Source organism: Pempheris klunzingeri, chromosome 9, assembly GCF_042242105.1.
Source record: "Pempheris klunzingeri isolate RE-2024b chromosome 9, fPemKlu1.hap1, whole genome shotgun sequence".
In the NCBI taxonomy this organism is placed as follows: domain Eukaryota; kingdom Metazoa; phylum Chordata; class Actinopteri; order Acropomatiformes; family Pempheridae; genus Pempheris; species Pempheris klunzingeri.
The window spans coordinates 27,907,696-27,928,604 of NC_092020.1; the positions used below are offsets into that span (position 1 = coordinate 27,907,696).

Sequence of the window (20,909 nt, forward strand, 5' to 3'; positions counted from 1 at the left end):
TGTTTTAAAGGATTATTTCATCCAAACTAGTCCTTTAAAACACCTGAAGCTCCTCAGTGCTGTGAGGAAAAATGACCTCCTCCTCCTCCTCCTCCTCCTCCTCCTCCTCTTTCAGACCAGACCGAGGGCACAGCTGAGCTGCTGCAGCAGGTCCACGTTCAGGTAAACTCTGCAGAACGAGAGGAAAACACCAAGAGACGAGAACCCGATGAGAACCCAGAGAACCTGAGCGCTGAAATACAACGGAGCCAAACTGGAGCACAGAGAGAGAGAGAGAGAGAGAGAGACGGGTTATTGATCAGGTTATTTATCCTGATAAATCCTGACAGACAGACAGACAGTCAGACAGACAGGTGGTGTCTCCTACCGTCCCTGTGACGACTGTGAATATCCACGAAAGTAAAGGAGGCGTCCGTATAAATAGAGGAGACCACAGACTGAAGACAGACCTGCAACACACACACACACACACACATCAGTTTGTGTGTGTTCCTGTCATGCTGCGACTCATGAAGTTGTTTTGTGTGTGATCACCGTGGCTGAAGAAGACTCCGGACGTCCACAGGATGGTGATGAAGATCGGGAAGTACTCAACACAGTTTGCTCTGAACACACAGGAGAAGTCTGCAGGTTAAAGGGCCACTCCACTGTTTTTAACCTCTGGTTCCCCTCTGTCCACATCCTGGTGTGTGAGTGACTGGTAGGTAGTAAAAGTGTTGGAACTGGTCCAGTAGATCACCTCAGCCAGCAGCCACCAAACGGGCTGCAATGGCTGCAACGTGATCCTTTGGGACAACTGCACCTGATCACAGTAGGTCCACTAAAAGAGCTTGTTTGATCCACTGACAGGCTCAGAGTGTTATTCTAAGTGTGTGACAGCATCATGGAAAGGATCCCTACAGAGAGAGACCTGGAAGATCCTTTTGGTTTAACCACAAACAGCACACACACCAGACTACATTCACTAAAACAGGGATTTTAGAGAACAGGACACAGGAGCTGCTGGTCTGATGTTAACAAACTCAAACAGAAACACTGACTGAGCTCTGAAGATCCTCTCAAATTCCGGCGGTCCGGTGGTGGTGGGAGGAGACACCGAGTACTTCCTCCTGGCGTAGATCACCTGGAGAGAGAAATAGGCTGCGTGCGCGCACACACGCACAGCAGATAGCAGATATGAACCAAACTGTTTATTCAGCATCATGGATTTTAAATCAGTCAGACGTTGCTGATAAACTAAATAAACATCAGACCTTTGTTCAGATCAAAGTTCAGTCTGTGTTTGTAAAGGATTCATAAAAAGACTAATAATAATAATAATAATAATAATAATAATAACAGAGGCAGACAGTTTGATTACAAGATAAAATATAGTAAAATAACTAAAAACACAAGAGTGAAAAATAAATCCTGTAACAAGTGTTAAAAACTGAGACTGTGATGTTTAAACACTCTGGACATCAAATAAAAACGTCTTTAAACTAATTTCCAGGACTAAACGTGTGTCACAACCAGACTTCAGTCATTTTTCATCAAATTAAACGGCTCCTCTCATATTTCCCAGCATGCCCTCTTACCCTGCTCCAGGACGGCCAGCACCGTCACCGCGGCGAGGTCGACGACCTCCTCCAGCATCTTCGCAGCGAGACGACGAGTCCGAGTGACAGGTGAGATTGAGACACACACCTGAGCTCTGAACCACGGTCGGCAACAAGCAGACAGGTAACAGCGAGAGAGCACACACCTTCAGGGGCGGGGCCACAACACACCAACAGGTGACCAGGTTAATGAGCAACCTGGTGTCAGTTTAACCAGGTGAACAGTTTAGTGACTGTTGGTTAGTTGGTTAGTTGTTTCTGGTTCAGGTTTCTTTCTGTATTTTTGAATAAAAGGGACCAAACTCCTGTTTAAAAACGACTAATTTAACAGAAACACTTTGTCACGTGTACAGAATAAATAATTCATATTTACTAATTCATTTTTTTGTTATCATTTTAACTTTATTTTTGTCTCACTTTTGTTCGGCCTCATTGTTCAACTAAGTTTAATAATTCTAGAAGTTTTCATGACTCTGATGTCGACGTACGTTATAAAACACAGAAACAGAAAACACTCGGACCACAGACGTGTTTCTAAAGAACTATATTTACATAATACTCTTGTTTTACAGAGAACCATATCAAAAGTATAAAATACTTACAAAAAATCCGCTGCAATATATAAAAATAACATCTATCTTCTCCAGATCATTAGGAAAGGCTTACATACAAAAAATATATTTATAGACATTTACACAGAGAGCCCGTTCACAACAGTTAGACCCAGAAAACCACCGGGAGGCCGAGCGAGGCTGGAAGCTCAAGAGTCGGCAGGAGATCAATAGATCGATCAATCGACTGATCGAGTGGTTGGCGGCGATTTGGATGAAAACATGAAACCAACCCCGTCGTTTAGCGATAACAACATTACAAATAAAACACACAACATGTCGGCAAACACAAATGCATAAGTTTCTGTGAGGAAGTCGAACACAGTACAGTAGATAAGAGCGACCGCGTCACAGTTCCACCTTAAAACAGGACGACCGCGTCCACAATTCCACCTTAAAGGCCGGAGCTGGACACACTCAGAGTCACAGGTTAAAGATCCGACAGCAGACGAGGAAGCGAATGATGAAAACGGACGTGAAAGTGACTAATATATATATAATGAGAACCTTAAGGACACAACTCTAAACTGAGCCCGTGTTCATCGTTAAATTCTTCGTCCGCAGTCCGATCTGACAGGAAGCAAGTTAGAACACTTTAATGTCTCGTATCGTTTTCTTTATTCTGCCGTCGTGTCTGGAAACACGTTCGGAGGCGAAATGCTGCGTTCCGACATTTTTTTTTAAACTGACAAACGAACCTAAAGTCCAAATTTAAGTCAAGAAAATGAGTTTTATGGAATAATGTTTATAATTTGGAAAATTCATTTTTAGTGTCATAACATGGAGACTTTTCAACACCTGCACTGTGAAAAATGTTAGTGATAAACTGCAGATAATAAAAAAAACCTGAATAAGTAGCTCTCTCTGCACACACACACCAGACTACATTAAAAAAAAATGCTAATTTTACCTCACTGAACACAGGAGCTGCCGGTTTACTGCTGCCTCCATCGGTTAGTCTGTTTGAGTTATTGCATGACTTTGGGGTTTTAAAAAGGTTAGTTTGGATCATAACTAACCTATTAAACACACCAAAGTCACCACAACTAGACCGGCGACTGCTGTGTTTACAGATGGAAAATTACTGTTTTTGTCAATGGGGTCTGGTGGCTTTGAATGGAGTGACATAAGAATGATATAAAAGTCCCCTTGGCTGCCCGAGCCCCTTTAGTTATAATGTGTTTATACTTATTTATCTATTACACAGCTTTTTTTAAATACTTAATTCTGATTGGTCAATTAACCAACTGATCACAGAAGCAATAAAATAATTTTTAGGTCATTATTTTGCGTCAAATTGAACGAGGCCATGTAATAAGCAGGATAATGTACAGCGAGCCTGACGTGTAGCTGTACATTATTACATATCTAAAAACACTGGAATTACCCTTTAAGGCTTTAAACGTATCAACATGTGTTATAAACATGACGGCACGTGTGTCCGTGGACCTTAAACACCAAACCGTGCAGCCTGGGAGACTGAATTTAGGGCTAAAAAAGGCCCAAATCACCAAGTGATTAATTTTTCCAATTCCACTGGAACGCAGCATCGCCTCACCAAACGGTGACACAGACTGAGGAAACTTCCAGCCGCTGGTCTGTGTTTACGTTAAACCAACAGGAACGACGACCGTCAGGAAGCAACAACAACGTGAAATTAAGTTTGTTTGTTTGCAGCAGGAGGAAGTTTGAAAACTAACACAAACGTCTGTGGAGATTTTATTCACTCCGGCTCTAAAACGTCACAATTAAAAAGGACCAAATTAAAGTTTTTGCATGTTTTATCAGCAGAAAACAGGAGTGTTTACTAAAATAAAAGGTATTCTGTGTTTTGCATTATGGCGTCTCATTTCCCTAAAGAAAACACGCCGCACTGTTTCAGATATTTAAATAGCAGCGTGTGTTTCAACATATTTCCCTACAACATGAAAATCACCTTATTTGCATTCTCAGCCCTCATGTCGGCTTTTAACCTCATTTCAGTGACATGTGGTGGTAAAATAAGACCACAGGACAGACATGTGAAGCTGAAGGCAGACACGGTGTGATGGACTCTCTGTCCGCAGGCTCACTTTTATACCAAAGTGAACTGAAACTCTTAATGCTTTGGAAAAGTCACAGAAATCAGAAAGAATCTGTGGTTTGTAGTAAATGCTGTAAAACATGCAAAAAAAACATCAGACTGGTCCTTTAAATGACTTGACGTGTGTTAAATTTCTGTGTAACTTTTTAAAGGGACAGTTCAGATTATTTGAAGTGTGGTTTGTGTGAGGCTCTTATTACCTACAGTAGATGGCTAACACAAGCCACAGCCACCAGACTCCATTCACAAAAACACTAATTTTACCTCGCAGAACACAGAAGCTGCAGGTCTTACCGCTGCCTCGCTCGGTTAGTTAGCTTATGTCATTGTGCGACTTTGGCGTTTTAAAGGATTTATTTTGGGTCCAAACTAACCTGTTCAAACGGCAAAGTCACGGCAACTCCACCAGCTACTCCCATGTTCTGTGAGGTAAAATTACTGTTTTTGTCAATGGAGTCTGGTATATACAGCATACACTTAAACTGATGTAGATTCTTTTTTTTTTGGGGGGGGGGGGGACCTTTTTTTAGGTGTCTAAATTCAGTTTTCCTGCTGCCCCCGTCCACAGCAGTACATTGATTAGCGTCTGTGCTGCTTGATTCTCCAAACAGACGACCATCTACTGCAGGTGATAGACTGACTGTGTGAATAATCTGAACTGTCCCTTTAGGAGTGATTTCACTTCATTTCTGCTGAAGAAATTAGAGGATAAAATGAAGTTCTAGTCATAAAAGCATCAACTTTGTTTCGGGGGGGGGTGCCGGCGGTCTCTAGGTGGCGCCGTGGGGCAGGTCCAGTGGTTTAGCACCGAGCCGTAGGTTCAGTAGTCTCAACACGACTTCAGTCTCCGTCATCTATAAACACTCTTCGTCTGCACACGAGCGCAGACTCAACGCCAGCCGAAGATCAGACGTGTCGCTCATCTACAGATTTACACACGAGGTAGAACGGACTCCTAAAATATCAAAAATCATGTTTGTGAATGCTGAAACGTCCCGTCGAGAACAGAGAGATTAACCACCAGATCTAAAATCCTTCCCAGAGTGACTGGACATTTTAAATGTGCTGTTTAAACAATAAATAAAGCAATAAAAAATCTATGCTCTGATAGATTAGTGAGGGAGGTGTAACTTTATAGTGTTCAAACACACTAACTAGAGCTAACTTTAGAGCTGAAACTTCAGGCCTCTAAACACTGATTGAAGGGAGTTGATCTTCTGTGTGCTGAATTTACCGGAAAACTCTGGAAAATTAGAAAAGGCCTTTCCGCTCCGCTCTACCACGTGTGTACATTTGCAAAGAGCAAATCAAACGTTAAATTGTAAGATTTTGGAATGACGCCTGGTGTGTCTGACACAGCAGGGCTCGGCGGACTGGTCAAACCTCGCCGTGCTTCCTCACTGGTTAACTTAAATCTGAGTTCAATAACAGCCTTCATTCTGTCACCGGACGGCGAGGTGGCCCGACGTCCGCCATCAGCTGGCTGCCGGTCACGTGTCTTCACGGGCCGCGTGGTTAATGCTAATGCTAACAGCCTGTCAGCTCGGCTGGTTCAGCTGCTCCAGGATCAGTCAGGTGTTTCTCACTAATGGTGGCTGGCGAGCAGCTCGTCCAGGTCGGCCATCCACTCCTGGGTGCTCTGACCCTTCAGCAGGGAGTCCACCAGCTCGCTCTCCCCGGCGAAGCTCCCCGACGCCACGTTGTATCCAAACGACACCTGCTGCTGCTGCTGACTGGCAGTCCTGCTCACCTGGTAACCTTGGTTACACTGCAGTCCCTGGCGGCCGTTGCCCTGCGGCTGTCCGAACGCCGCCAGGTCGGGGAGGACGGCCTGGCTCTGATTGGCCTGTTGCTGAGTCTGCTGCTGACTGGCCATCGGCTGGCCGAGGCTTTGAGGGTTGGGCGGCGCCCTCTGCTGGGCGGCTGCCATGTTTGTCTGCATCATCTGCTGCGCGGGGTTCAGCCCTCCCATCGGACGGCCGCCGGGGTTTGCGCCAAAGGGCGCAGCGCCAGGCGGCATCTTGGCGATGCGAGGCTGTTGCTGCATGTGGAAGGCGTTGGGGGGGTTGCTGAAGGCGTTGGGGGGCAGGCCGGCGTTACTGGAAGGCTGCTGATTGGCCAGCTGCTGCTGCCAGGCGGCGCTCTGGGCGCCCTGCATGCTGCCGGGCATGGAGCCGGGCATGTTGGCGCCCATACTGTTCTGCATGGAGCCCGGCATGCGGGCTGCGGCGGCGGCCATCTGCTGCTGCTTCAACATGGCGGCGTTGGGCTGCACCTTCAGGTGCTGCTGCTGAGCCAGGAGGTTCTGCCGGTAGGGGGCGCTCATGGGGCCCAGCGGCTGGCGCTGCAGGCCGGCCTGCTGCGGCGCGTGGGCCGGGTGGTTGGGGTGAAGGTTCATGTTGTTGTAGAGCACCTGCTCCACGCCGCCGCCGCCCCCTCCGCCCCCGCAGGAGGACAAACTGATGTCAGCCTGACTCGCCGCAGGGGGCGGGGCCACACCACCTGCCGGCCCACCGCCCTGACCCATGTTCATACCCATCATGCCTTGGTTCTGAGGGAACATGCGCTGGGACCCGGGGGCGGGGCCTCCCATGGCGCCCACGCTGCCCATCGGCTGAGAGGACGCTGCAGAAAGAACAGAACAAAACACATTTATCTCTTATTCACTAATCATTCAATCAATCGATCATTAACTGTCAGACAACCATTTTCTAAAATGTCTGTCACAGTTGCCGTGGTGACGCTGGCCGGTCAGAACCATCAAAAACAGCTGCTGATTAACTTTCTGCCAATCAACCAAATTAATTATTTTAATGAGACTGGTTGGTACTGAGGTGCTGCCAGATGAGTTATTATTGATCCTTTGAAGCTGTTCATGATCATTTTTCTGCTCCATCATCAATACGACAGCTGTCGGTGTAACATCAGACGTCCCCTCGGTCATTTTACATTCAAATCAGTGGCGAGCATCATTCACACGCTCACTGACCAAAACCAACAGCAGAGACTCAATCTGTGAAACACACGTTTATTTTAAAGGAAAACTCTGGTGTTTTTAAACCTGGGTCCTATCTGTCTATGTCCTGGAGTCTGAATGACTGGTAGGTACTGATAGTTTTGGTAAACAGCTTTTGGTTTAACCACAGACAGCCCTTCTCTTATCGCTCTCTGCAAACACACCAGACTCCATTGAGAAAACCAACAATTTTACCTCACAGAGCACAGGAGCCACTGGTCTGCTGCTGCCTTCATCAGTTAATGTGTTTGTGTTATTGGGTGTTGGGCCTTGCCGCATGGCCAGACAAAGAGCGGCCTACATGTACCTGGAAAAGCCTGACAAAGGAACAAAGGGCCATAAAATAAACGGGCGCCAAAACTTGTCGGCATTGCCTCCAATAAACTCAGGTAGGGGGCGTGGCCTGGATCCAACACCAGGAGTTCTCATTGGGGGAAAACTCCCCAAATCCACAAGGAACTCCCAGTACGGCCATGACATCACTAAACGTTTATAAGCAGTGAACACCTAAGACACACCGCCCTTCCACTGTAACGTAAAGTTACTACAGGGGGTGTTTTCTGTTTGGACGTCTTTTCCCCGTTAAACCTAGGTAACAGCCTTCCCCACACTCGCTGGACGAGCAACCGGCTGTTTTCGCCCCGTTTTGTTTTTTTGGTTTCAGTTTCGTTTTTGTGTCCTTCACCGGACTCGTTAGGATCCTGAGGAGAAACGCCGAGCAACCCGCGGCTTTTCCCTCAATTTTTACCTGCGGAAGGGAGAGACAGTAAGCTGTTCTCTCCAGGGAAAGATCACGAACGTTCTTCTCCCTCTAAGTCGACTCCCGCTGCTCCACGCTGCCACACGCGGACCAGCGCGCCGTTCCCCGCTAACACAGCGACGCAACGGACCCTTTCCTCGCCGCCACCCGAGCCGGACCGAAACCCGCCAGGCCTGCAGGATTTGCACACACTAATCGCTCGCGAAGCGATTTCAAGTAAGAGGCATTGTGTCTGGGCAGAGACAGATAGGATTTAAGTGTGCTACCTTTGCTTATAAGCTAAAGTGCCGGACCGCCGTGTCCCGTGTTACAACTGTGTGTTTGCTGCTGTTGTTTTGTCTCCTGCGTTGTTTTGTGCGTAAGCCCACGCAGGGACTTTGTTGTGTTTATAACCAACACGTGGAGAGTCAGTAAACGCGAGTCTATCAGTTAAAGGACCAGCGCCACCATCGGTAAACAGAGTTTGCTGATCGAGCCGCTGAGTGATAGACATACGGTTATTGTGCGCTCCTGTGACGGTTAAAAACCAGATTTTCAGTGTTTTGTGTTGAATGCTTTCCTTTCCTCTTTCTTCCTACTAACCCACATTACAGTCACATACATACACGCGTTCATACCGTCCCTTACAGGCACGATCGGCGCCATTACAGAGTCTAACTCTAGAGTTCAGACTTGTAATTACAGCCGCCATTACACTTTTAGCAGTCAGCCCCTAGTGTTTTCAGCTCGTAACTACCGCCGTTACAACACCCGGCAGCATCCTGCCCCTAGTGTTAAGGCCGGTAAGTACAGTAGCTATTACACACTTAGTAGTGCCCTGCCTCTAGTGCTCAGGGAAGGGATTTCAGTCTCCACTGTACTCTCGTTCCCTCTAGTCACATCTTGCGAGCGTCCGCCATATTGGGGTGACGTATTCACGCACGTGATTGCGTCACCACTCTGCGGCCTCCTCCTTGCCCCCCCCCCTTTTCCCTTCACACACACACACACACACACACACACACACACGCACACACACACACACACACACAAATACACACACACACACATGCTGGATGCTTGTATATATATCTTGTTTTGAGTGTTAACAATTTGTACCAATAGCTGCTTTTAGATAGTTGAATAGCAGATGGTTATTTGAACTAGTATTATTGATCACAAATCATTGTGCTTGTTGAATAAACTCTGTTATGCATTTAAAGAGTAGTTGTTTGTGATTACTGTGCATATATTTGTTGTGGTAACAGCTGGTTGAGATAGTCAGTGCTCGGATTCATGCCTTTCCACTCACTTTATAAATGTAAGATAGTAACTTAAATATCGCCATTTTTAAGTGAGGCCCCTTTTTATTCACTCTTATAAATGTGAGATAGTGATTTAAATATCAACATTTTGAAGTGAATAACCCCTTTTGAGACTGTATTCCAGTTTGTTATTGGTCCCTGATACCAGGGTGGTGCCCCGATATTATTAATTAATAATTAATTAATAACTAAATTTTACTGATATCGATAAGTACACTGATAAGTGCTAAATCTTATTGATAATACTGCCAATAACTAAACTAGCTCCATCCAGTGCACAACAAATGGTGCCCCGTGTGAGGCTATTTAATGCCAGCTTTATTGCAATATTTATGCACAATAATTAAAGTTGTTAATATAAAAAAAAAAAATTTTTTTTTTTTTTGAAAATTTGGATTTTCAGTTTTCTTTTTTTTTTTTATTTTACCAAGCATAATCCAGCTGTGTTCTGTGGTTTGTGTTGTGTTTAGTGGTTGGTACTGTTGTTTGAGGATCAATAATAGCACATTATTGTTTTAAGGATTGCTAACTCATTAACACAGTTAGAGCTCTTCAGAGTTGTTGATGACATCTCACACATCCTAACAGAGTAGGGTGTGCCAGAGCATTGTTTTGCACTGTTACGTGTACACTTAGCAGTGTTTGTGTAAGACACAGGTTGAAGCCTCACCTGTGCATCTACAGCAGCAAAGTAACCCATCACACTATTAGTCAGAGCTACTGGGCATTTTCCTAGGTAAAGCATAGCAAAATGAGCCATCCCAGTGAGCCGAGAGCTGACACTTGTGAGTCAGACGACCCAGCCCTGCAGGATGTGGTCGCTGGTCTCCTTAACCTCTCTACAGCAGAGAGAGGCCATCTTAATCATTACAATGTTAAGACATGTGATGAAAAGCTGAAGGAGTTAGTGGAATACATTAACCACCCCACCGGGAAACCTGTGCGCACTATCCCGGAGTTGTTAGGTTTAATAACCCTCCTTCATCAGCGTAAGTCTCAGCTATTAGCTGAGCAGCACCAAGAGCGGTTAGCTCAGCTGCAGGACAGCCATAGGGCTGCGCAGCAAGCAAACGCTAGCCTGCGACAGGAAGTTTTGGCTGCCAAGTCTGAGGTTGCTCAGACACAAGAAACTTGTGTTCAGTTGCAATTAGATACAAATCTCTTGCATTTACAACTCCAGGCTGCTCGCAGACGAGCAGAACCAGGAAGTGAACCCATAGTCACCCAGGTAGGGACAGCCATTGACAACCCAGCCGACGCTGACTCAGACCCAGCAGAAGACCCAGTCATCCAGGGTCCAGACCCAGGACAGCAGGATCTGCAACGTGAAGTAGCTCGGGCAAGGGGGGCTGTCCCACTTAAGAACCTTGATCCCAGACCAAGTACCCATGCCCTCCAAGTTAATTCAGGTGGCGCATCTAGGAGGCATGCAGCCTACAGTGACAACACCACTGACTTAGTCACCTTAGATAGTTACAGAGGACCTCCGTTGCCTCGCTCAGCCTACCCAGGTGCCTCTTTCCCTGTGCAGCAGTCCCTCCACAGCCGCACAACCTTAAATTTTTCCCCGCCACATGGGCGGCGGAGTTACTTTGAGCCCCCACAGTCTGAAGCGTACGCGTCACATAGTCTGCCCCCGCGTCGTAACCGCACTCTTTCCCCATCACGCAGGGAAAGTCGAAATCGGTACCGCCATGCTGACTATGGGGACCTTGTAGACTCCGATGACTCAGATGGTCCAGGTCCACCTCGAGAACAGGGTCTGCGCACACGCCAGATTGAATCACTTGCGCGAGACATCGAGCGCTTTGATCCCAGCAGTCGGGAATCAAATATAGACGATTACCTCAGGGAGATAGACCGGTGCTTGCTTGACTTGCCTCTTCCCTCCTCACGTGAGAAGCTCAAGCTGGTCTGGAAGACCACAGCGAGGAGTGTCCACGTCTTCATGGAGACACTCCCGCCTGCCACTCGTGATCGCTACTCAGCCCTCTGTCAGGCCCTGCAGGAAGAGTACTCTTTGTATGCTGACCAAGCATCTGCTACTCTCGGTGCTTTTGCAATCATGCAAGGGAGGCGAGAACCCCCAAGAGAGTACTATAGGCGCCTCAGAGCTGCATACTTTCAGGGACGTAATGCCCCTGGCCTGGAGGAGGAGCAGGTTTTCAAATCCCTGTTCCTGCATAACCTCCATGACAGTCTAAGATACGATGTCACAATGCAGTGTAGAACCCGTGATCTTAGCATGCAGGAAATTAGACAGTATGCCCAACTGGCGTGGGAGACGCACACACGTCCTGTGAGAAAACACGAGGACGATGCCAGAGTCCTGGGGATCCAAACATCAGGAGACGAGCTGGCACTTGAAGGCAACAAAATGCCTCATGCCATGGCCGATCCTAGAAATAGAACCCAGGGACATCAACCTTTCCGCCAGCAGAGCAACCGACAGCATCATAGGTTTGAAAACCAGACATACTCCCGAGACCAGAGTAAATTTAAACGAAATACTTTCCAGCCAAAGCGGAAAGTTCAATTCGAACGATACACCACACAAGAGGGCAGGTATACAGGGAGAAATTCAGAATATTCCGAAGAGCCATTTCACCAACAGGAAATGGAAAACTTTATTAGGAGATGGGTGACTGAGGCAATAAAACAGCAGATGCCTCATAGCCAGCCGGCATTGTCTGACCCCGCAGAGGGATCTGACACAGAGCCTCCATTAACATGACTAGGCCAGGCGCCCCTTTTCCCCACTGCCAAAGGCTACGTGGTAGGATGGGAGAGGGAATACAGGGGGGCGCCAGAAATCACCACTCCGCATCTCCCAGACTCCCACTTTGTGACTTTCTTGGGCAATCTTGTCCATCAGGGGAATTCAGGCATTAGCACCCTCCAACAAGCCACCAAGCTGGCTATGGTGCAACTGGCTGTCTACTCAATTGATTATCCAAACTATGCCCATCACAGTTTCATCCTACACATCACCATGTGGAAGGAGAATGACATGAAAAGTGACTGTAACAAGGAAGTAAAATTCTATATCCCAGGCCTCCCCCAGTCATTCAGCCAAGTAGAACGTGCTAACCGCACCATAGTTAACATATATAAGACGTATGTTAGTAGTAGTGGCAAGGATTGGGATGTGAAACTCCCCTTGGTGCCAGTGGCCATCACACTGCACTGCTCCATGGGAGTCACTCCCCATGAAATGATGACTGGGAGAGAGATGACCCTCCCGCTGCACCTCCGGTACCAGCCAGAGGACGTCAGTGTTACAACTGCCTCCATGCAAATCAGATTAAGTCTTAGGGACCAGCCTCAATCCAAGGAGAAGAGAGAAACTCTACACCCGAAAGGGGGGAGCGGCCTCCACTCCTGGAGGTAGAACCTACACCCAGAAATTGCAGGCCAGACTTCCTACTGATCGTCACACCACAATTTGGCAACCAGTCTGTCACCATCCCACAGACTTGCTCCAAACCATCACAAGAACAAGCCACTAACCTCTAACAATCTATCCTGTCCTTCTTTCCTCAATTCTTTTAAATTCATTTTTGAGAAATTGCAAAGAAGCAGCAAAAGATTGTAATGTTGACTTGTGAAGGTGTTGTGATCGAATAGGATAGTCAGTTAGATGATGTCTGCCCAGACAATGCCTCAATGTCTGCCCAGACACCACTGCCTCATGAGCCTCATGAACTCAATGGACTGTCTAATCCTTGTAGCTGTTTCAGGAACACATGGACACATGGACTGTTGGCCCTCTTGGTTGCCCTAAAGACTGTGGCCGACACCCCACTCTTCAGGCCAAAGGGGGGATGTTGGGCCTTGCCGCATGGCCAGACAAAGAGCGGCCTACATGTACCTGGAAAAGCCTGACAAAGGAACAAAGGGCCATAAAATAAACGGGCGCCAAAACTTGTCGGCATTGCCTCCAATAAACTCAGGTAGGGGGCGTGGCCTGGATCCAACACCAGGAGTTCTCATTGGGGGAAAACTCCCCAAATCCACAAGGAACTCCCAGTACGGCCATGACATCACTAAACGTTTATAAGCAGTGAACACCTAAGACACACCGCCCTTCCACTGTAACGTAAAGTTACTACAGGGGGTGTTTTCTGTTTGGACGTCTTTTCCCCGTTAAACCTAGGTAACAGCCTTCCCCACACTCGCTGGACGAGCAACCGGCTGTTTTCGCCCCGTTTTGTTTTTTTGGTTTCAGTTTCGTTTTTGTGTCCTTCACCGGACTCGTTAGGATCCTGAGGAGAAACGCCGAGCAACCCGCGGCTTTTCCCTCAATTTTTACCTGCGGAAGGGAGAGACAGTAAGCTGTTCTCTCCAGGGAAAGATCACGAACGTTCTTCTCCCTCTAAGTCGACTCCCGCTGCTCCACGCTGCCACACGCGGACCAGCGCGCCGTTCCCCGCTAACACAGCGACGCAACGGACCCTTTCCTCGCCGCCACCCGAGCCGGACCGAAACCCGCCAGGCCTGCAGGATTTGCACACACTAATCGCTCGCGAAGCGATTTCAAGTAAGAGGCATTGTGTCTGGGCAGAGACAGATAGGATTTAAGTGTGCTACCTTTGCTTATAAGCTAAAGTGCCGGACCGCCGTGTCCCGTGTTACAACTGTGTGTTTGCTGCTGTTGTTTTGTCTCCTGCGTTGTTTTGTGCGTAAGCCCACGCAGGGACTTTGTTGTGTTTATAACCAACACGTGGAGAGTCAGTAAACGCGAGTCTATCAGTTAAAGGACCAGCGCCACCATCGGTAAACAGAGTTTGCTGATCGAGCCGCTGAGTGATAGACATACGGTTATTGTGCGCTCCTGTGACGGTTAAAAACCAGATTTTCAGTGTTTTGTGTTGAATGCTTTCCTTTCCTCTTTCTTCCTACTAACCCACATTACAGTCACATACATACACGCGTTCATACCGTCCCTTACAGGCACGATCGGCGCCATTACAGAGTCTAACTCTAGAGTTCAGACTTGTAATTACAGCCGCCATTACACTTTTAGCAGTCAGCCCCTAGTGTTTTCAGCTCGTAACTACCGCCGTTACAACACCCGGCAGCATCCTGCCCCTAGTGTTAAGGCCGGTAAGTACAGTAGCTATTACACACTTAGTAGTGCCCTGCCTCTAGTGCTCAGGGAAGGGATTTCAGTCTCCACTGTACTCTCGTTCCCTCTAGTCACATCTTGCGAGCGTCCGCCATATTGGGGTGACGTATTCACGCACGTGATTGCGTCACCACTCTGCGGCCTCCTCCTTGCCCCCCCCCCTTTTCCCTTCACACACACACACACACACACACACACACACACGCACACACACACACACACACACAAATACACACACACACACATGCTGGATGCTTGTATATATATCTTGTTTTGAGTGTTAACAATTTGTACCAATAGCTGCTTTTAGATAGTTGAATAGCAGATGGTTATTTGAACTAGTATTATTGATCACAAATCATTGTGCTTGTTGAATAAACTCTGTTATGCATTTAAAGAGTAGTTGTTTGTGATTACTGTGCATATATTTGTTGTGGTAACAGCTGGTTGAGATAGTCAGTGCTCGGATTCATGCCTTTCCACTCACTTTATAAATGTAAGATAGTAACTTAAATATCGCCATTTTTAAGTGAGGCCCCTTTTTATTCACTCTTATAAATGTGAGATAGTGATTTAAATATCAACATTTTGAAGTGAATAACCCCTTTTGAGACTGTATTCCAGTTTGTTATTGGTCCCTGATACCAGGGTGGTGCCCCGATATTATTAATTAATAATTAATTAATAACTAAATTTTACTGATATCGATAAGTACACTGATAAGTGCTAAATCTTATTGATAATACTGCCAATAACTAAACTAGCTCCATCCAGTGCACAACAAATGGTGCCCCGTGTGAGGCTATTTAATGCCAGCTTTATTGCAATATTTATGCACAATAATTAAAGTTGTTAATATAAAAAAAAAAAATTTTTTTTTTTTTTGAAAATTTGGATTTTCAGTTTTCTTTTTTTTTTTTATTTTACCAAGCATAATCCAGCTGTGTTCTGTGGTTTGTGTTGTGTTTAGTGGTTGGTACTGTTGTTTGAGGATCAATAATAGCACATTATTGTTTTAAGGATTGCTAACTCATTAACACAGTTAGAGCTCTTCAGAGTTGTTGATGACATCTCACACATCCTAACAGAGTAGGGTGTGCCAGAGCATTGTTTTGCACTGTTACGTGTACACTTAGCAGTGTTTGTGTAAGACACAGGTTGAAGCCTCACCTGTGCATCTACAGCAGCAAAGTAACCCATCACACTATTAGTCAGAGCTACTGGGCATTTTCCTAGGTAAAGCATAGCAAAATGAGCCATCCCAGTGAGCCGAGAGCTGACACTTGTGAGTCAGACGACCCAGCCCTGCAGGATGTGGTCGCTGGTCTCCTTAACCTCTCTACAGCAGAGAGAGGCCATCTTAATCATTACAATGTTAAGACATGTGATGAAAAGCTGAAGGAGTTAGTGGAATACATTAACCACCCCACCGGGAAACCTGTGCGCACTATCCCGGAGTTGTTAGGTTTAATAACCCTCCTTCATCAGCGTAAGTCTCAGCTATTAGCTGAGCAGCACCAAGAGCGGTTAGCTCAGCTGCAGGACAGCCATAGGGCTGCGCAGCAAGCAAACGCTAGCCTGCGACAGGAAGTTTTGGCTGCCAAGTCTGAGGTTGCTCAGACACAAGAAACTTGTGTTCAGTTGCAATTAGATACAAATCTCTTGCATTTACAACTCCAGGCTGCTCGCAGACGAGCAGAACCAGGAAGTGAACCCATAGTCACCCAGGTAGGGACAGCCATTGACAACCCAGCCGACGCTGACTCAGACCCAGCAGAAGACCCAGTCATCCAGGGTCCAGACCCAGGACAGCAGGATCTGCAACGTGAAGTAGCTCGGGCAAGGGGGGCTGTCCCACTTAAGAACCTTGATCCCAGACCAAGTACCCATGCCCTCCAAGTTAATTCAGGTGGCGCATCTAGGAGGCATGCAGCCTACAGTGACAACACCACTGACTTAGTCACCTTAGATAGTTACAGAGGACCTCCGTTGCCTCGCTCAGCCTACCCAGGTGCCTCTTTCCCTGTGCAGCAGTCCCTCCACAGCCGCACAACCTTAAATTTTTCCCCGCCACATGGGCGGCGGAGTTACTTTGAGCCCCCACAGTCTGAAGCGTACGCGTCACATAGTCTGCCCCCGCGTCGTAACCGCACTCTTTCCCCATCACGCAGGGAAAGTCGAAATCGGTACCGCCATGCTGACTATGGGGACCTTGTAGACTCCGATGACTCAGATGGTCCAGGTCCACCTCGAGAACAGGGTCTGCGCACACGCCAGATTGAATCACTTGCGCGAGACATCGAGCGCTTTGATCCCAGCAGTCGGGAATCAAATATAGACGATTACCTCAGGGAGATAGACCGGTGCTTGCTTGACTTGCCTCTTCCCTCCTCACGTGAGAAGCTCAAGCTGGTCTGGAAGACCACAGCGAGGAGTGTCCACGTCTTCATGGAGACACTCCCGCCTGCCACTCGTGATCGCTACTCAGCCCTCTGTCAGGCCCTGCAGGAAGAGTACTCTTTGTATGCTGACCAAGCATCTGCTACTCTCGGTGCTTTTGCAATCATGCAAGGGAGGCGAGAACCCCCAAGAGAGTACTATAGGCGCCTCAGAGCTGCATACTTTCAGGGACGTAATGCCCCTGGCCTGGAGGAGGAGCAGGTTTTCAAATCCCTGTTCCTGCATAACCTCCATGACAGTCTAAGATACGATGTCACAATGCAGTGTAGAACCCGTGATCTTAGCATGCAGGAAATTAGACAGTATGCCCAACTGGCGTGGGAGACGCACACACGTCCTGTGAGAAAACACGAGGACGATGCCAGAGTCCTGGGGATCCAAACATCAGGAGACGAGCTGGCACTTGAAGGCAACAAAATGCCTCATGCCATGGCCGATCCTAGAAATAGAACCCAGGGACATCAACCTTTCCGCCAGCAGAGCAACCGACAGCATCATAGGTTTGAAAACCAGACATACTCCCGAGACCAGAGTAAATTTAAACGAAATACTTTCCAGCCAAAGCGGAAAGTTCAATTCGAACGATACACCACACAAGAGGGCAGGTATACAGGGAGAAATTCAGAATATTCCGAAGAGCCATTTCACCAACAGGAAATGGAAAACTTTATTAGGAGATGGGTGACTGAGGCAATAAAACAGCAGATGCCTCATAGCCAGCCGGCATTGTCTGACCCCGCAGAGGGATCTGACACAGAGCCTCCATTAACATGACTAGGCCAGGCGCCCCTTTTCCCCACTGCCAAAGGCTACGTGGTAGGATGGGAGAGGGAATACAGGGGGGCGCCAGAAATCACCACTCCGCATCTCCCAGACTCCCACTTTGTGACTTTCTTGGGCAATCTTGTCCATCAGGGGAATTCAGGCATTAGCACCCTCCAACAAGCCACCAAGCTGGCTATGGTGCAACTGGCTGTCTACTCAATTGATTATCCAAACTATGCCCATCACAGTTTCATCCTACACATCACCATGTGGAAGGAGAATGACATGAAAAGTGACTGTAACAAGGAAGTAAAATTCTATATCCCAGGCCTCCCCCAGTCATTCAGCCAAGTAGAACGTGCTAACCGCACCATAGTTAACATATATAAGACGTATGTTAGTAGTAGTGGCAAGGATTGGGATGTGAAACTCCCCTTGGTGCCAGTGGCCATCACACTGCACTGCTCCATGGGAGTCACTCCCCATGAAATGATGACTGGGAGAGAGATGACCCTCCCGCTGCACCTCCGGTACCAGCCAGAGGACGTCAGTGTTACAACTGCCTCCATGCAAATCAGATTAAGTCTTAGGGACCAGCCTCAATCCAAGGAGAAGAGAGAAACTCTACACCCGAAAGGGGGGAGCGGCCTCCACTCCTGGAGGTAGAACCTACACCCAGAAATTGCAGGCTAGACTTCCTACTGATCGTCACACCACAATTTGGCAACCAGTCTGTCACCATCCCACAGACTTGCTCCAAACCATCACAAGAACAAGCCACTAACCTCTAACAATCTATCCTGTCCTTCTTTCCTCAATTCTTTTAAATTCATTTTTGAGAAATTGCAAAGAAGCAGCAAAAGATTGTAATGTTGACTTGTGAAGGTGTTGTGATCGAATAGGATAGTCAGTTAGATGATGTCTGCCCAGACAATGCCTCAATGTCTGCCCAGACACCACTGCCTCATGAGCCTCATGAACTCAATGGACTGTCTAATCCTTGTAGCTGTTTCAGGAACACATGGACACATGGACTGTTGGCCCTCTTGGTTGCCCTAAAGACTGTGGCCGACACCCCACTCTTCAGGCCAAAGGGGGGATGTTGGGCCTTGCCGCATGGCCAGACAAAGAGCGGCCTACATGTACCTGGAAAAGCCTGACAAAGGAACAAAGGGCCATAAAATAAACGGGCGCCAAAACTTGTCGGCATTGCCTCCAATAAACTCAGGTAGGGGGCGTGGCCTGGATCCAACACCAGGAGTTCTCATTGGGGGAAAACTCCCCAAATCCACAAGGAACTCCCAGTACGGCCATGACATCACTAAACGTTTATAAGCAGTGAACACCTAAGACACACCGCCCTTCCACTGTAACGTAAAGTTACTACAGGGGGTGTTTTCTGTTTGGACGTCTTTTCCCCGTTAAACCTAGGTAACAGCCTTCCCCACACTCGCTGGACGAGCAACCGGCTGTTTTCGCCCCGTTTTGTTTTTTTGGTTTCAGTTTCGTTTTTGTGTCCTTCACCGGACTCGTTAGGATCCTGAGGAGAAACGCCGAGCAACCCGCGGCTTTTCCCTCAATTTTTACCTGCGGAAGGGAGAGACAGTAAGCTGTTCTCTCCAGGGAAAGATCACGAACGTTCTTCTCCCTCTAAGTCGACTCCCGCTGCTCCACGCTGCCACACGCGGACCAGCGCGCCGTTCCCCGCTAACACAGCGACGCAACGGACCCTTTCCTCGCCGCCACCCGAGCCGGACCGAAACCCGCCAGGCCTGCAGGATTTGCACACACTAATCGCTCGCGAAGCGATTTCAAGTAAGAGGCATTGTGTCTGGGCAGAGACAGATAGGATTTAAGTGTGCTACCTTTGCTTATAAGCTAAAGTGCCGGACCGCCGTGTCCCGTGTTACAACTGTGTGTTTGCTGCTGTTGTTTTGTCTCCTGCGTTGTTTTGTGCGTAAGCCCACGCAGGGACTTTGTTGTGTTTATAACCAACACGTGGAGAGTCAGTAAACGCGAGTCTATCAGTTAAAGGACCAGCGCCACCATCGGTAAACAGAGTTTGCTGATCGAGCCGCTGAGTGATAGACATACGGTTATTGTGCGCTCCTGTGACGGTTAAAAACCAGATTTTCAGTGTTTTGTGTTGAATGCTTTCCTTTCCTCTTTCTTCCTACTAACCCACATTACAGTCACATACATACACGCGTTCATACCGTCCCTTACAGGCACGATCGGCGCCATTACAGAGTCTAACTCTAGAGTTCAGACTTGTAATTACAGCCGCCATTACACTTTTAGCAGTCAGCCCCTAGTGTTTTCAGCTCGTAACTACCGCCGTTACAACACCCGGCAGCATCCTGCCCCTAGTGTTAAGGCCGGTAAGTACAGTAGCTATTACACACTTAGTAGTGCCCTGCCTCTAGTGCTCAGGGAAGGGATTTCAGTCTCCACTGTACTCTCGTTCCCTCTAGTCACATCTTGCGAGCGTCCGCCATATTGGGGTGACGTATTCACGCACGTGATTGCGTCACCACTCTGCGGCCTCCTCCTTGCCCCCCCCCCTTTTCCCTTCACACACACACACACACACACACACACACACACACGCACACACACACACACACACAAATACACACACACACACATGCTGGATGCTTGTATATATATCTTGTTTTGAGTGTTAACAATTTGTACCAATAGCTGCTTTTAGATAGTTGAATAGCAGATGGTTATTTGAACTAGTATTATTGATCACAAATCATTGTGCTTGTTGAATAAACTCTGTTATGCATTTAAAGAGTAGTTGTTTGTGATTACTGTGCATATATTTGTTGTGGTAACAGCTGGTTGAGATAGTCAGTGCTCGGATTCATGCCTTTCCACTCACTTTATAAATGTAAGATAGTAACTTAAATATCGCCATTTTTAAGTGAGGCCCCTTTTTATTCACTCTTATAAATGTGAGATAGTGATTTAAATATCAACATTTTGAAGTGAATAACCCCTTTTGAGACTGTATTCCAGTTTGTTATTGGTCCCTGATACCAGGGTGGTGCCCCGATATTATTAATTAATAATTAATTAATAACTAAATTTTACTGATATCGATAAGTACACTGATAAGTGCTAAATCTTATTGATAATACTGCCAATAACTAAACTAGCTCCATCCAGTGCACAA

The 20,909-nt window shown here is 47.3% G+C and overlaps 2 protein-coding genes across 2 annotated transcripts in view; both read right to left on the reverse strand.

Moving 5' to 3' along the window:
* Positions 1–111: 111 nt before the first annotated feature.
* Positions 112–1,667, reverse strand: ltc4s (leukotriene C4 synthase). Its single transcript, XM_070837199.1, has 5 exons — positions 1,578–1,667; positions 1,041–1,140; positions 535–605; positions 368–449; positions 112–253 (listed from the first exon to the last, which is right to left on the reverse strand). Exons 1-5 carry the CDS (start codon positions 1,633–1,635, stop codon positions 112–114), a joined length of 453 nt encoding a protein of 150 aa, XP_070693300.1. The 5' UTR covers positions 1,636–1,667.
* A 4,206-nt stretch (positions 1,668–5,873) lies between these two features.
* The window catches only part of maml1 (mastermind-like transcriptional coactivator 1), a 31,194-nt gene continuing 16,158 nt past the window's right edge, over positions 5,874–20,909 (reverse strand). The window contains exon 5 of the mRNA XM_070837446.1: positions 5,874–6,917. Within this exon, the coding sequence (XP_070693547.1) occupies positions 5,878–6,917 (1,040 nt within the window). The 3' untranslated portion in view covers positions 5,874–5,877. The remainder of the gene's footprint in view (positions 6,918–20,909) is intronic.